Consider the following 17568-nt stretch of genomic DNA (forward strand, 5'->3'; position numbering starts at 1 on the left):
TGAAAGTTTAAAAAATAAAAATAAATTCAAATCCACAGCAAGAAGAAAACTCAACTTAAAAGTATGGCAGCGACATAATGAGAAAAATTGCTAATGGTTTGCACTGTCACCTCACAGCCGGAGGCTTTGAGTCTGAGACCCTCTGTGTTGTGTCTGCTTGTTCTCCTCTGCGTTTTTGGTCCAAAGACACAGATGACCCAAAAACATGCACATTTGGCTAATTGGCAGCTCTTTTGGGTTGGCTCTGCAATGAAACTGCCTTTGCCCCAAGACAGCTGTGATAGACTCAAGCACCCCCTCGACCCTGAGTGATAGCAGATGGATGGATGGGTGGATGAATGGATAGACAGATAGAGGGATATCACTCTCAAGGTTGTGCTGACATGCGCTAGCGGCCGCAGTGCTCCCCATTAAGATTACAGCCGTGCTGATGTCGAATACAGCTTTGCGGACACCGTTTATGACTTCACAGCTGTTGTTTACTCGCTGCAGTACCTTGGCTACGAAACAGTTCAACAACTAGACCGAATTCCAGCTTTTGCCGGTAGTTTACAGTTTGTGTGATTGACAGGGCCAATGAAGGTCTTTCAGGAGAAGGTTTTTGTTTAACTGAAACACTACTCTCAGTATTGAATGATCATTCGTATGAAGAGAGAGAAATATTTGAACAAGGACACGCTAGACAGATGCAGATATGTTTGACCTTTTTTTTTTTTTTTTTTAACCTTTTCTCAGAACTGAAGAAGCCTTTCGGATGAGAGGCGTTTTCAGTTCTGTGAAGTCTTCAAGATCGCAAGAACAAGTCCAGTTGCCCCAAACTTAACCCCTCTACATTGAGAGGACCTGGATGACTGAACCTTCCCAGACAACACCAGTAACGTTGCCACATATTTAATGGTGAATGTCTCATCAAAATCATCTGTTGCTGTACGAGATTACAGTTCTAACTTATTAAAATGTAGATCTGCTACTCTGTAAAAATGTAAACTTACATATATACATATGTATTGAGTCAAGCGAATGTTGTGTTTTCGGAGGAAGAAAAACTCTGCCCGCTGTCTCACTCAGCCAGGCTGAGGAGGCTCTGTGCCCACTCCAATACTCTATACACAATTCTGTGCATGGAGGTATATAGCCTGTGTAGGAGCACGCAGTGTTTATGGGCCTGCCTGCGGCCATTAGTTGCCATAGAGAATAATCCTCTGGAGACATCTGTGAGTGAACATTTGCATTTCATACCAAGGATCAACAGGTACTATTTGTCTTCCTGGATTTGGAACATTGTCACAGCTGACCCTTCATTCAAATCCATCCCCATCTGTCCAGTGTGTCTTTGTTCAAATATTTCTCTCTCTTCATATGAGTCATATCAGTCAAATTCTTTAAGTGTATTTGAATACTTTTCCTTTTGTCAAGGGACCACCTGGGTTCAAGACAAAGCTGTCGTACAGCAAATACAATGCATTGTGTTGGCTAAAAGTAAATAAAATAAGATATTGGAAATATTTAAATTTGCAAAACATTTGTGCACACCATTAGTCAACAGTCTTGCAGTGTGCAACTCTTAAAGTATGTAACTCTGAGCACAGCTCCGAGCTCCAACTTCTCTATGGAAAGTCTTACTAGTTGTCACAGTATTCTATTCTAAGGGTTTTTTGGCAGAAGGAACTTTTTACTCTGTTAGTAAGAAAATGAATAAATAAAATAAAATACATGCATTTGCACACATTATGCAAACAGCGTTGAAATTGCAATGCTAATATTTTCTGACAATATGTCTCCAGCCTGTCACTCCATCCTTCTTTTAATTGCTCCACTTGAAACAAGACAGGTTCTTAGGCTATTTTGTGATGTCAAAGGGCACTGGCTGATACCGCTCCACCAACACCCCCCGCCAGAGTTCAGACAGCTGAGGCTTGGGCAGACCTCATCGTGTAGACTTCAGGTAGTATTTACTGTCATCTTTATGTATTCCCAGTTTCCATTAAAAGAGATACAAAATATTTTTTTATTATTATTATTTATTTATTTTATCAGAAATAAAATGATTTTGATTTTTTGTAAAACGATTGTCACCCAGTGGTCACACACTATATATATATATATATATTTGGGAAAACGGCTTTCTTGACAACAACCTGCTGCTAACCAGGTTGGATTCAAAGACTTTGTTGACTTTTGACAAGTTGCCATAGTAACTGACTCAAGCCACTGCAGGTCAAGTTACCACTGTTGCAGGAGGAGACAACATGGAGTTTATGTCATTTCAGGGTTAACAAACTCTGAACTCCTTTCCCCAACCTCCTTTCTGAATTATAACCGTTGTGACTACCTTACAGGGAGCCACCTTTCTGTTTCTGTTCCCCTCATATCATGTTTAAGGTACAACAAATCCTTCATCATCAAGGAATATTGTTTTTAGTGCCCAGCTAAAATATTTTACATTTTGTTTGAGGCTGTTTGTAGTAGATATATAAAGTCTCCCTCCCCACATAAAGAATTGACATTTTACTATAAGCCTCATTAATGCAATGATGATTAAATAAATTCCATATACTATTGGCGACGTTGTAAAATGTTGTGCAACCGGTTACATGCTGTGTTAAATTCGAACGTTTACCTAGTGCGTGGCCAACACAGGCTGCAATCTCTGGAACGTTCAGTGGGTGGCACCCTTGTGGTCACGTGCGCGAGTAGCCGTCCAATCACGTCGTTTAAATGACGTGACGCGGAGATTCAAAGTTGGCATCAACGTCTCTCTGGCAACATCACCACGCACCGCTTGCTGTCACCCTCTCCCGAAGAATAGATTAAAAGTTTCAATGTTTTCGCAAGCGTGAGTTCATCTTAAGGTTATAGAATGGAGGGAGAAGTTATCGGAACGGGACCGTACAGGGCGACCAAACTGGTGAGAAATATGCGCTAGTTTCATGGCAGAGCTGTGCTAACTTTTGAAGTTACGGTGTTAACCCAGTCATGTAAAAGTAGTAGTAGTTTCATTAGCAATATGTTCAGTTAATTTTCACCTCTTCACTGTGTTTTAGTAACTTGGTCACAATCTGTGTTTTCCATTATCACCCCTCTGTTATATCCCCCCCCGATTTTTCCCACAATGACGAGGAGAAGTTTAAAGTTCAGTTAGTTTCTGATGCGTCAGTCGGCTGCGCGTGCGTTGAGTTTCTAATAGCGGAAATAGCGAGGCTCAAAAAGCACACTTTAGTGTTTGTCAAATTAAACTATTGTCCCGAATATGCTGGCAGTGTTGTTAAAAGTAAATATCCGCCCAGCATGCTTGTTGTTATTACGTCGGCACGGTGCATTAGCATGCCATTTATTGCCGCCTCGTTATATGTCACCCAGTGGCTACATCAAGGTTAATGCCAGAGCCCACCAAATCTGAAAACATTTACTGCCTCCATGTGCCCTGATGAAATGCCCTTTCAGAAATGCATTTAATTCCTTCTACACATTATAGTTTACCGAGGTTGTACTAATGCACAGCTCTGGCTGTGGCTTGGAACCCTGACCCCTTTTAACTGTCATTTATTTGCATTTCCGATATCTGTTTTGCAACATGAAATATCGGAGTTCATTATGGTCACCCATCCATCCATTTGATTTATTCATTTATTTATTTTTGCGTCACAGCTTCTTTTTTTTCTTGCTTTTTTTATGTGTACACAGGATTGCAATGAAAGAGCTGAGTGACTTCTGTCACCTATAAGGTGTGCGTATAGAATAGCAACATTTTGTTTTTATGTTTACGGTTTTTGTATTTATCCTTGCAAAGAAAATGTGTTCTGTCATTTTTTTTTTTCATGGCTATAAATTCAAGCTCTCCTTTCTTTGTGCTCTGATACATAGTAGTCATGCAACAGGTGGACCTTGAAATTCCTGCCAAACACAATCAGCCTTTGTCATTGCCACTGCCACAAGCACCTTGTGCTTAATGTCAAAATGTCCCTGTAGAAAAGCTGCTTGTCCTCGGTGAATTCACAGCAGTTCTTTCCAAGCTACTCTGCAGAAATACGAGAGGAGAAAAGCAGATGATACTGAAATGTTACAGAGTATTTCTCACCTTTTAGGTGTTTTCCGTTTTTGTTGTTTTTTTTATTTATTTTTTTTATCCTACCTACGTATCACATTATGTGTAGACATTTTTGATGTCCGGAAGGGTTTACAGTAAATTGCGTTTGTCTCAAGATAAGATTACTCTTTTTAATTAAAAGTTGGATACGATGTGACGGGGCCATTGTTATTGTAATTTTTCCTATTTGCCCAAGAGCAGCATCTCTTTCAAGTGCATTTTGATTCTTTTAATGACATTCCTCATTCTTCACGGGTTTCAAATGAGCCGATTTTGTCTCTAAAAAGATACAATTAAATATTTTACACAAGCATTTTTTGAGGATTCAAACATATAGAAAGGGTTTTTCTATCACAACCTCATAGAAAACTACGTATCGCAAACACTTGACTGAACCCTAAAAACAGCAACGGTTTATTGCGAGTCTGTTCCTCGTACCTTAAGGCTGTGTATCGTCTGTCACACCACTGTGCATGTCTCCCCGTTTTTTTGCAGTGGAATGAAACGATTAAACTTTTCCGAGGAGGCATGCCGCTCAGGAGGCACTGGGCACATTTCCGCTGCTACGACTGGAGCTTCACGGGATCCGAGGCGTTGGACTACCTCCATGATCTCTTGAGACGCAACCACAACTTTGGTCCTGAGGTGACTCGCTACCAGACTCTACAGCTCCTGAGGAAGTTCCTAAAGGCTCATGTCGTGGAAGACATCAAAGGACGGCATGGAACGGAGGAATTTGAAGACAACGGTCATCTGTACAGGTGTGATATTTTGTGTGTCGTCATAAACCAGTTCACGCTATAAGCCGGGGGTTTGTATGAGACAAAGAATGACTGCGTAGTTTGTGTAATGTTGAGTGATAAGTGAGTGTGAGGCCACTGTTACCAAGTTGTGGTGTCTTTGCTCTCAGGTTTCCCTCGCAGTCTCCCCTCAAGTCCTTCCCAACCAGGCCTCTTCTAAAGGTCGGCAGTGATTTGCCCAGGCTCATTCGCTGGGATGACTATGAAGAACTGCCTCAGCGGGAAAACATTGCACCCTCAAGGTCTTCCGTCCTGGTGAGAACAAACAATACGTTAATGCCGTTCCGGCTATGCTTACAAATCTTGCTGCGCTTTAATTAAGTAAGGTCGACTTTGCATGAATTCCTGCTGCGTGATGAAAACCCCGCAGGGTTGTGTACCAGGAGAAATCTTTACAGACTCACTCTGTGGACGCGGAAGTGTTTTTTACTTTGAGACTGAGAGGCATAAAGCGCGCAGACCTCATTACGTACTCTGTTGCCATGGTGAATCGTAATGTCGAGGCTCCCTTAATTTCAGCTTATTAGAGTCCAGGTGCCTGTTCGTAAATTATAGTCAAACCTACTCGAGGCTGTTCCGCAACAACGGAGAGACTGTAGAGTTTTTTTTAAGAGTTCAACTACAGATGAAGATCAGCACATCAACAATTTTGTGGATACTGACAGCAGTCCCACCGCAACACTGGTGCAACGCTTGCAGGTAGTTACACTGAAATTTGCCTCAAGCGAGTATATTCCTGAAATATCCCGCATTCCAATATTTTCTAGAAGTTTCTATTGGCTTGGTGTGAGTGTGTAGGAACTTTTCCCCCCAAGTCTCCCTTTTCGTTTTTTTCTTTTTTCTTTTTTTTCTGAAGACCTCGGATTTGTGGAACAAAAGGCACAGCGTCGCCATTGGGGATGTGCACGAGTGCAAGCTTATTCGGAGGAAGGAGATCACATCGAAACAAGTGGACCACATCTGGAAGTCAATGACAGTTGCGCAGTATGTAAATGTTTTGTTTGAATGCCTCAGGTGTGTTTAATATCAAAACTTTTTAGAAAAAAAAAGTATCTTTGATGTTAAAAGTGTAGTTTAAGACACTCTAGAGCTGTACTCATAAATTATGTTGCCACTTTGGACATAACAGTCTTGTCAGCCAGGATGTGGAAAGCTGCAGCCACACTTCAACGCAACCTGCAGATTCAAATGTTTGCTCTTTGCCTATGAATACTGATGTTAAATCTTGTAAACCAACACTATTTGTTTTTTTTCTGAATGATTCATTTACACTTCTCCTCAGTTTGCAGCGGGTACTGGGCCTCGACTCATTTGACGGAGTTTTAAATCTGACCCACGTGAGCGGCAAGCACATCGTCCACAACGTGTTCAGCGTCAATAAGTCGGGAATAGTCGTCTTGGAGAACAAAGCAGGTGTGTCTTGCTCCAACAGGGAAACAGTTCATCTGTCTTCTGGTAGAATGTCGTGACTCACGCTATCTGCCTTTGCATCACCAGAGGACATGCCTTACTGGGTGGTGTCGGCAATGAAGTGCCTCGCCAATTGTAAGTATGCAGTTTTACTCACACGGGGCACCATGCGGAAACCATCACGGTCTGCTCGCTGGCTCATGTCACATGCAGTCGATGCTGGTATTTTGTAAAACACACGGGGCCCTCGGCAAATAACACAATCCAGGGTCAACTCAAGCTGGAATTGATTTTTTTTTTTTTTTTTTTTTTTTTTTTTTTTGTGGCGTGTGCGCCACGTTTTTCAAATGGCTTGCATGTCTGCTGTTCCGCATCAACTGTTTGTGTTGTTGTGATTCCTATGAAGAATTCACTGTAACGCTCCAAAACAAAATTCTGGATTTCTCTTGTGCTTAAGGGCCAAATGGTAATGAGAGCAGGCAGCCGGTCTACCCAGGGTTTGAGCGGGACGTTCTCAAAACAGTGGGGGACTACTTCCAGAGACTCAAGGAACCCCTGCTGACTTTCCATCTATATGAAGTCTTCGTCAACATTCTGAGTGAGTGGCGCAGGGTGCGGCTCTAGCAGCGACTCGCCGCGTGTTTTCCCCCTCGGATTTGAGATTGTTCTCCTCGCGAATCGCTTTCCCCTCCGTCTCCGTAGGCCTGCTCCAGGAGCAGGACGTGGCCACTGAGGCTCTTCAAGTCAGCTGCCTCTTGCTGCCGCCGCCCAACAGGCGACGACTTCAGCTCCTGCTGCGCCTGATGGCCCGAGTCTGCCAGAACCCCCACCTTCCTCCGCTCAACGACTCCATCGCAACCCGCACACTGGTACAGTAGCTTGGACTCCCTGTACTTCCTCTCTGGTACTCCTGTCCGGGCCTTGCAGTTAACGTCCACTTAACCAAGCGGCAATGCTTTAACACAGCATATGGTATTGTTTAAAACTGTTGAAAAAATATTGTGTATTTTATTTTGTAAGGGCAAACACTCACTAAACTCGACACAAAATTTGCTGTTTGCTCAGTTATTGCTAAATATTCAAAGCCCAGGTAGATGTGAGAACACATTTGCTGTTCTCAAAAATGTTCTGCTGTCCAACACAATGCAAACACGAAGGAACACTTCAACACAAAGAGGGACTTCTATCAGATTGCACTGTGAGTTACACTCAGTGCAAAAAAAATCGTTTTGACTCTGCAATTAATTTGAGTGTACCGCAGAATGTATTTATTTACACTTTGAAACATGACATGGTCAGCGGGCCATTATTGACTCTGCTAAATTTGAAAACATCTACAGTATTAAGTGCATAATTGCTACCTACTCAGGTGGCTAGTGCCGGCACCATAAAGGAGAAGCATTAAAGCGGCAGGAATCAGCTGCACTCTCACCCTCTCCTGGATCTTTGCCGCCTACTCGTCCCCCACACTTGCTGATGACAATGAGACCTTTAGAATGCCGCCGTCGCAGCCTCGACAAATTGGTTCAAAACCAGCTTGTTCTTGCAGCGCTGCTTGGCGCGTGCGTCCTGGAGAATTACCCTTGTTCTTTTTCCTAATGTTACTAGGGGCGATTTTACTCTCTGCCTAAGCCACTGTGGACGGTGTTGCCTTGGCAGTTTGCCTAGGAAGAAAATTGAGGCGTTGCATTTTCCAGCAAAGAGCAAACAGTTGAATTTTATTCGGCTTCAGTTAAAATGACAAGCGTCCAGACTTTTTCATTTCACCCTTATGTTTTTGTAGCCTGTTACGTGTTATTATATCATCATTTAAATGAATAAATAAGTTGCCTGCCAGTGTCCAAACTAATCCCATGCTAACCTTATTTACCTCGCCCAGTCTGAGTCGGTTGGTACACAAAGTTGGGCCCTTGCGTCATTTTCCCTTCCTTCCAGCAAATCGTATTTTACCTTCCATCCACTCTTGGGCCCATTAGATTACTTTGAATACACACCTCTTAGATGTCTGCAAATGAAAGCAGCTCCAGGCCTCCGCGTTTCTTTTTAAAGCACTCACTTGAACCCTCAAAAGAACACAGTCCCGCCGCACTGATAATATATCTCGCCCCCAGCAAGGTCATTGAATCTAATGGAAGGGAGGGCTATTGTGCAGAGTCGCGCTTCTTGCCTTGCACGCATTTATATAGAAAGTGCAGGTACTTGAGATAAAAAAAAATATATATATCTTTGCTGGTGCTTTGCAGAGAAATTCCACATGATCAAAAAAAACAAAAACTATTCTAACTCTTTTTGGATATGTGCCTCCTTTTGAACAGAGTTCTTTTTGATGTAGGCCATTGAAGTGCTCCTAGTTGATTACCGCCTCATTCATTTCGTACCCGTGTTGATTACACTTGTGCGCCGTGATTACCTCTAAATGCTTCTTCTCCGTGTGGCCTCGGCATAGATGGTCCAGATGTTCTCACCCTGTGTTCTCGGCTCGGCCGACGAGATGGATCTGGACGAGCTGCTCGCCACCAAACTTGTGACCTTCATGATGGAGCACCACAGCACCATTTTCCAGGTCCCCTCCAAACTGCGTTGCCAGGTTGACGAGCATCTGTCCCACCTTAAAAGGGTCCAGGTCAGCACCTTTTTTTTTTATGCCACTGGAGGGCGTTAATGGATGGAACAGTTTGTGTTATGTTTTTTTTATTTTTTTTTATTTATTGTAGTTGTGTGTGTAGGATTTTTTTTTTTTTTTGCATTCTTCGTGGCATTGAATGGAGCAGTATTATGCAAGTAATAATCCTCCCAAAAAATACAAAAAAAAGCATATGGAGTTCTCTATTACCAGCCTCCCATTACAGCTGGTGCTTTGTTCTGCCTTCCACATGTTTGGAAAGGGGCAATGTGTCGTCTCTCGGTCCGGCTTTGTGACATCACAAAAGGCATATTTCCACTTCAAACCTTCTGAAAGGTGGAGCAGCAAACCAAGCAGTCAGTAAAGGATGGACTCTTCTCACGTCGTAGGAAGAAAACATTCATACAGTGAATTTTTCTTAATAAGAGAAATCTCTCCTTTCCTTTGCAAAGTTATCCTTCAAGAATAAATAAAAGCAAATCTTGAAGTCAAAGGTCCAGTGTGTAAAATGTGGCTTAATTTATGTTTTTCGTATTGGTGCTCCATGTATAAGAATATACATAACAGTGCACTGAATACGAAACGCTCAGTCAGGCGGGCTACCAGGCTTCCTTAAACATTTTACACACCGGAACTTTTAATTTTAATCTGTCAAAATTGTCTCCCAACGACTTGAAAATTTCTACTGTGCAACAGGTGTGCAAGCCACGCTATTAGCAGTCTCTTGGTGTCTTACGCTTATGACAAGGTGGTAAACGACACTAAATCCTGCCTAAACTAATGGCAACTTTGGCTGAGACGTAGTTCGCTGGCAACCTGAGTTGCAACACTTTGTCTGCAGCGCATGCCACACCTACTACCTCCTGCAATCAGTATGCCAAATTGTTCTCGATAATTCTGCACACATGCCATAAAGTAGCTGCTTAGTTTTGATTTTAATTAAAGGAGCATAAAATGTGGAAAGCCGTGTCATTGTTGCGTTAATGTGAGAGCATGTCGCTTCTCCTGCATCTGCCCAAGGCTCTCCAAAAAGCCTCCATTTAATTGCGTGTTTATCGCCCCATCTGGCAAACAACCTTTCTTCTGTTACCGAAACTGCTTTTTGAGATGAAAGCTGCTTTTTAGCAGCATTATCGCAATGTGATGATGCAAAGAAACACATTTTCCTCAGGAGATAAGACGTCTCCTAATTGTCGCATTAACGCGGAATTATTTTAATCATCAGTGTCATAAAATTAAGTGGCATGTCTAATGCTGTATTTAATAATGGCTAATCCACAGACATGCCAGAGCCGGGCATTTCTGTGTTTCTTTCTTTCTTCACCATTACTGCATGACACAGTGTAGTGAGAAATATGAGAAATGGGCCCATATTTCTTTCTGTCATTCAGAGTGATACTCAGCTTTTTGATTTAAGCATGGGGCAGTCGGAGGTATTGAGGGTAGAGCAGCTATTCAGAAATACAACTGCAAATTGCCGAGTGTTGTCGTGCCTCGGATTTCCCTCCTGTTCTCCTGGCGTACCCTGGAGGGTTTCATTCCTCTGTGCGCAGTGTGTTTTACTTGTCGTGGCCACTTAACTCATTGTGAAACATGGTGGTATTGATTTCCTGCGCACCAACAAGTATATGCTGTTACTTACTCACTTAGTTTATACTACTTACTTACAGTTTTAACTGCAACCACATTGAATTACACATTTAAATATTTAAAGTCGTAAATTGAAAGACCTTTGTTGCTAGTTATTTTTTCATAAATTTCCTTTTCATCAGATCATTTGTGAAATGGTGTAAAATGCATATTAATTTCAAAGGTGCAGTGTGTAATATTTGGCTTGATTTATGAGTTTTATATCGGTAAAATCTTAATATACTGTCCATATACACATTAATAAAAATGTATACTCGCAGTACAATAAAAGTTATATGGTTTTCCTACCGATAGAACAGTTCTTAACAATATAAATAGAGCATAAGGGTCTTGCTCCCAGTTAGTTGCCGTTTTGTGCGCCTTATTTCTAAGGAAGCCCAGTGTGGACAATCCAGCCTGCCTGACAGAGCGTTTTGTATTTAGGATGAACACTCGCGTTTTCAAATGAACCAACGAAGAACAAGAAGGAGCAGGTCCAAGTATCCAGGTTTGGGTGTGCAGGCAACCGTAGTTCACTGGGACGCTCAGGAGGGGGATAGAGAGTGAAAGACACTGCAATCTAAAGTGCAACCACTTGGTGTCGCTGTTTCTCCTTCAAAATCTCTAACCTTAACCTTTAAAAGTACTTTTCAAAGCCTGAAGTGTCATTTCCATATCAAAGATGTATACATATATATATATATATATTTATTTATTTATTTTTGATTTGGTGTCTCTCTTGTGTTCTCCTTCAGATCAAATACGCTGGATCAGACACAGACTTTAGCTCGTCTCCAGCCTTTTGCAAACAGATCCGCAAGCTGGAGTCTGAGGAGCAGCGAGTGATCGGAACCCAGACGCCCCTGCCTGAGCTGCTGGAGGGACTTATCGCAGACAAGGAACTTCCTGCCAAGGACAAGAAGAAAAGGCTCAAGCAGGTGAACGTCCTATCAGCTTTGTGTCTCCGGGGGTGGCCGCTGCTTAGAGATGAGAATGACAGCGTTCTGAATGTGTCGTCCGTTTCAGTTCCAGAGATCCTACCCGGAGGTTTACCAACAGCGTTTCCCCACCGAGGAGAGCAAAGCTGCCGCCGTGCCGGAGAAGACGTTCCGGTTCAAACCTCCTCTCAAGTTGTTCAACTTCAAGAAACCGCTGCAGCCCTTCCAGAGGAGCTGGAGTTTCAGAGCCTGACGTGCGACCACTTACTCACAAACCGGGGCACTGCGTCATTACTGTGGCTGCGAACTGTCAACAGCCCAAATTAATCTTTGATACTGAGTTTTAATTAGTAGCACTGTGTGTAGCGCTGGTAAAGCAAGATAACACGTTATCTGGATATAATAATGAGACTTTCTCACTGGTACTGAACCAAGAGTCTTTGGTTAAGTTGCTGAAATGACCCTTTGAATAAACAGTTTAATCTAATGTTAGATTAAAAATATAGGAAACAATAATAACTACCAAATTCTAAAGTTTTCTAGCTGTAATGTTCAAAACAACGTTTTTTTGGGTTTTTTTTTTTTTTTTTACAAATGTAAGTATTCACTTGCCTCATGCACTTGTCCAACAGGATGAAATGGTAGTGATATATTGTTCTGTGACAGAATGCTGCACTGGTGGTTTTTCAGAACCATGCATTTTTTATCAAACTGGGCAGATTGGCTCTCCTTTCTCTTCATAAACAGAGCCTTAACACTACTAGACATGTAGTATTACTTCACCACGAGCTTATTGTACTGAGCTTTGGGTGATTTATTCCGCAGTCTTTGCTCTTGGTTTAAAAAAAATGATCTGAAATTTTTTGCATTCCAGGCATAACTGTAATCAAGTATTTCATTAATGACTGCGTGCGCGTGACTCTACTCTTATGAAAATTTCCTAATTTTATCATCATGGTCTAAAAAGCAAGGATCTTAGCTGGCTGACATCCCTATTTTTGTGCTTTACTTTGATTTGATGTGATGGCATTTCATGAATGATGTAACGATTTGAGGAGCAAATGATCAAATCATATCCTGTTTTAAATACCATCTGACATTGGAGGAGGTTACATTTCTTTAAGGTGATTGTATATTTTCAAAAATGTGTGACACTCGCACAGCAAATTAGTATTGCAGCTTCCTCATCATTTCTGCGCATACTTTTTTGGGGCATTCTATATCAACGCAATATTTCAGTAAACATATCTGCCGTTTTATAAGTAAACGTTTATGTATATTTTTTTTAAATGCTCTTGATGGGCTTGACTCAATGATGTCCACATTTCTTTTTATATTTTTTTTAAGTTACAAACTAATCTAAAGTGTAGCACAGCTGAACTCAAGTGTTATAACTTGGATGTAGTCAATCTTTCTCTCAGGAATGGAAAAAGAAAGTTTTTTTGTTTTTTGTTTTTTGTTTTTTTCAACAACAAAAAAAGAAAACAGTTAGATCTTTTCTTTTATGGAGCCCCAACACCACTGTACTTGACTTGTGTCTGCACTCTGACAACTCATTTCACATGTTGCTGGATTTCTTTTCTTTATTTTGGATATATTTCTTGATGGGTACATATCTCACATCTAATGTCTTAAAAACAACCTTTATTTTAATGTTTCTTGTCATTTCCTGTCACCTGCTCTTCTGTCTCGTTAGTTTTTGTTTTACGCACTGTACATTTGTTCAGATATCTATGTATCTTCCTGTATTCTACTTTTGCATTGATTATGTTACAATGTTTCGATGAGTTGACTTTTCTTAATGATCTCACTTACCTAATGCTGGAATAACTGTTACACTTGAATCGCTGCTGAATGCTGGAAAAAAAAAAGTGAAATAGTTTTTGACGATGCTGATTTTCTTATAAAAGTTCTAACGTGAAAATGTGTTTCTTGTGTTCTTGAACCTCTTGGTATGTCTTGTGGGGAAATGTTTAATTAGCAAACATTCAAAGGTCTTTTTTTTTTTTTTTGACAACATCTAAATGTATAATTACTATAGAAGATTCAGTTTTGCTGTCAGAATCCACCTGCATGAGGTCAAACTTTTACCCAGTGGTAATACAACAGCCAATTACTTTTCTCGCTGTGTGCAAGCAAAGACTTTCACTAATGGCAGCCAATTAGGAAGACGGAACGCAGTGTTTAAGGTGTCCCCGAGGGGTACAGCTGTCATCAGCGGGGAGCCGTGCTTTTAATGTGACGCAGCAAAAGAGGTGCGAGTCAGCAGCTGGCACCTGCATGATTTGTCAAGGAGACGGTTCACATTGTGAAGGTGCACATGTGGGTGGAGAGAGAAGTTCTGCCGGTCTCAACTTTTTACGTCCAGTCATCGTTTCTATGGCTAGAAGTCCCCGATTACAAAAAGTGAAGTGCATATAGTGTCGTTGTGCATTGTGATGTTTCTCAGTCACACTGCCTTCGCGGGTCACTCTTTGTTCACAGTCTATCAATATCTTATGGAAGAAATGTGAACTGGGTGGCAGTTTGAGTTAGATGGAGGTTTACAATCCCCTCACCAGTTCCACTCGTTCCTTCAGGATGATGATCCAGTGCGTAAAAAGTTTTAGGAAGCCCGTCTGACATGTTTCGGAATTAGGCCACCGTCAGGCAGGCTTCCTTAAAAGATTACGGTGTAAGATGGCAGCTAACAAGGAGCAAGATCCACATTACTCCATGTATGTCCTTATATGGAAGTTATATATGGGAAAACCAAATGACTTTTTTTGTACTCCGAGGATACACTTTTATGAATGCATTTATGGGCAATATGTAAAGCTTTTACCAATATAAAACTCAAGAATCAAGCCAAATGTTTCACACTGGACCTTTCAAGCCCAAATGTTCTGGGAATTGGCATTTTGGGATGTCACAAAGGTCAGTGACAACACCGCCATCTGAGGCTGTCATCAAACATGTAGAAGACTGAGCAGAATTCCAGCAGCAAGACAAAAGCGTCAAAGCATTAAGAGTTTTTGCCAGGCACCAGCTGCTCTCTCCTGCCTCTACAGCTATTATCCAGATTGACCGTCCTCTCTCTGGATTTCCACGTCAACTTGTTTCTAGCCCATCTCTGATCTGCGCTGCCTAACTCCTTTACTGAGACAAGCCTTTCAACAAAACTGCCGGCTTTATCGATCCCCAGCTCTGGCCTGGAGTCCTGCTCATGAGTCTGAATAGTTGATATGATCGTGCGGTGCAGGAGAGACCAACATTAACTCTGTCAGCAGTCGATTTGCAGGGGGGTGGGTGGGGGGGGTGGGGGAGAGCTGGGCATTCAGCAACAAATGTCACATCAACTCTGTTTGAAGATGGGGAGGACAGTCGGAGGAAAATAAGGAGTGACCTTGTGGTTCAGTGGTGGACAGTCACGGAGAGCTGAGCTCTGCTGTCAGTTCATATTCTCACCTGTGGGTGTGCGAGGGGCTCTCTGCATGTTCCATTTAGGCGTAATTAGGAGAGGAGTGGAGGCGAGAAGGATTAAGTCCACCATCAGGGGTCCCCAGTGGTGGTCTTGAACCTGGCCTTGAATACAAAGCTGCAAATTTGCTGCTACAGAGCATGGGTATTAATCGAGCTGCAGTGGGTTTTGTCGTAGCGAGCGAGTAGCTAGTAGCCAGAACTTGGCACTTTTTCATCAACACATGTCGAGCTCCCAGATATATTCCTTCAACATAAAATGTCCCCCTAGACACACGTTACAGGTAGGAACAATTCCTTTCTGGGACTGACTTAAAACAAATAAATAATATTTCGTAAAGAATAATAATTATCATAAAATATTATTAATGATAAAACAATAATCCAAAATGAATACACTGCAATAACTAAGATTATAATTCTCTGGGACTGCTGCGCTTGTAAATTTCATTCTCTTGTTGTTGTTGTTTTGAAAGCTACAGCAGCAGAACAAATTTAGTCAAATAAAGGTCTTGAATATTGAATCTTTAGCAGCTGGTTGGAGTGCTACACGATGACCAGTCATTTGAGGGCGAAGAGGGCGCAGCCACAGCCTGGGTTTAGCCGTCACACAATAAAAGGAAATTACTGCAAGCTTGGGAGCCACCCACAGTACTGCTGGAAACTCATTTTTCATCATTAAGAAGATTAAGAACAACAGCAACAACAAAAACAGCACTTGAAAGTCCATGTCTACCCCGTGGGCCTTTGGCAAAACTTTAAACATGTCCGTAAATCACAGTTTACCTGAGTTGGCACATTTCCAGTGTTGCCATAGGGATCCTTCCACTCTGACTGGACTCATTTGGAATCGCTCACAAAAATCCCACCAATTCGAGAAACATTCCACCTGGCGAGTCTTTTTTTTTTTTTTGTCATGGGGCTTTGTGGGGCCACGGTGTCCAGTTTTGGTAAGACCCTGCTGATTCCATGGTGCTGTTCTCAGAAAGGACTCGCAGCTTCGGTAACAAGCTACTGACTCTGGACAGAAAAGCAATTTTTGATGAAAATGGAAACAAAGAATGACACTTTAGCAATAGCTTGTAGCACCCGCGCCACCAAAGTGATGAAGGACGTTGTTCCCACGTCTTTTTCGTCATTTGTTTCAAAAAGGTATCTTGTTGTTGGACATTTCTGTCTTTTTCTTTTCTCAATCAACAGATTTAGGGAACGTTCCCATCCACTCGTCAGAGGAAGAAGCACGGTGTGTGACGGGTGTGTAATACGGTGCAAATAAACCGGAGATGAACTTCGCAGCACCACAGGAGGCTTTTCTTGCAACACGGCTAAAGCAAAAAATGTGATGGCTGCAATGACTCATTAAGACCAACAGCAGAATCAGAAATTCAACCACAGTCTGCATTGTGTTGCGAGGAACAGTTATGGCGAAATATGTGTTGCCCCTCACACCAACTGGAAGTATCATACTGCTGCAAACTCGCTTTGTAGCAGTATGCCGTATGCGGACAGTGAATAATCTGTCTGGTCCATTTTGAATATAATGGACATGATTTGTCCAATCACAGGCCTGTTTTTTTTTTGTTTTGTTTTGTCTTGTTTTCAGAGTGGGCCTCCCCTTTCCAAATGTAGGTTGGATGTGGGAAATGTTCTGCTTGCAAGTATTCAACCCTTTAATATTCAACCTAGATCAATTTCAGTGTGTTGTCACAGGCAATTAGTGAAGCCGTTCTTTACTTCACAGCCTGTGTGTGTGTGTGTGTGTGTGTGTGCGTGCATGTGGACACAGCTGTGGACATGGTGATTTTCTTTTGGGCAAGCTGGCTGGTGGTGTAGCTTACACAGTTGACATTCCCGTCAGTCTCCTGCCTTTGAAAACACCAGAACAATCGGACTGCAATGAAAAATACATCTTCTTGCAAATTCCACTGGGCCTCAATAAGATAACAAGACTTGTTTTTCTCCTCAGAGTCGATTTTATGCAGAAAACATTGCCAGCGTCAGTCTTTTCACTGTCCTTGTCCTAAGACTTGAAACGCTACTTGAATATTTTAACCTTCGGAAGAAAAAAATAATACCAGCAAAGAAACCATAAATTTCCATTTATAACAGTGAGGGCTGTTTTCAATCTGCAACAGCACAGCAAGTTTGAGATCACGCAAAGTTGTTTTGTTTTTATGAAATAAAGAGCGATGAGATGCTGGAGAGTTTATTATGGTAGTTTAATTTCCACTGCATAAAGATACAATCAAAAGCCTTGATACATTTTAAAATATGAAACCACATATCAAGCACCTCATAACACAGAAAGTGTAATCACACACGCGTTGTTTTTTTTTATGTTGGTTTTTTTTTTTCCAAACTCTGCTTTGGTTTGGATTGCATGTCTGAATAATACGGCAAACGAGGGCTGAAAAAGACACACTCACAACGTGACTACACACTGCCAAGCTGTACAAATGGTTTCATATCATAAATACATCATTAATAAAATCCCTTTTTTTTTTTTTTTTTTTTTTATGACTGTGCTTAAAAGGAATGGGAATCAAGAGCCAGATTTCGACTGGAACCAACTTCTCATGAGTCACAAGGATGTCAGACAAATGCTACTGTAAATCAGAAGCA

General features: G+C 41.7%; 1 protein-coding gene across 1 annotated transcript; it reads left to right on the plus strand.

The window, feature by feature from the left end:
• Positions 1-2743: 2743 nt before the first annotated feature.
• On the plus strand, positions 2744-13411 carry LOC142879559 (DEP domain-containing protein 1B-like). The gene is made up of 11 exons (XM_076012925.1): positions 2744-2908; positions 4583-4848; positions 4998-5142; positions 5744-5871; positions 6170-6300; positions 6385-6432; positions 6755-6895; positions 7000-7166; positions 8744-8920; positions 11305-11487; positions 11576-13411. The coding sequence occupies exons 1-11, from the start codon at positions 2861-2863 to the stop codon at positions 11738-11740; spliced, it is 1599 nt and encodes a 532-aa protein (XP_075869040.1). The 5' UTR covers positions 2744-2860; the 3' UTR covers positions 11741-13411.
• The last annotated feature ends 4157 nt before the right edge of the window (positions 13412-17568 follow it).

This window comes from Nelusetta ayraudi, unplaced genomic scaffold (assembly GCF_046127955.1).
Source record: "Nelusetta ayraudi isolate G7.1 ecotype Tasmania unplaced genomic scaffold, CSIRO-AGI_Nayr_v1 ptg000136l, whole genome shotgun sequence".
Lineage (NCBI taxonomy): Eukaryota > Metazoa > Chordata > Actinopteri > Tetraodontiformes > Monacanthidae > Nelusetta > Nelusetta ayraudi.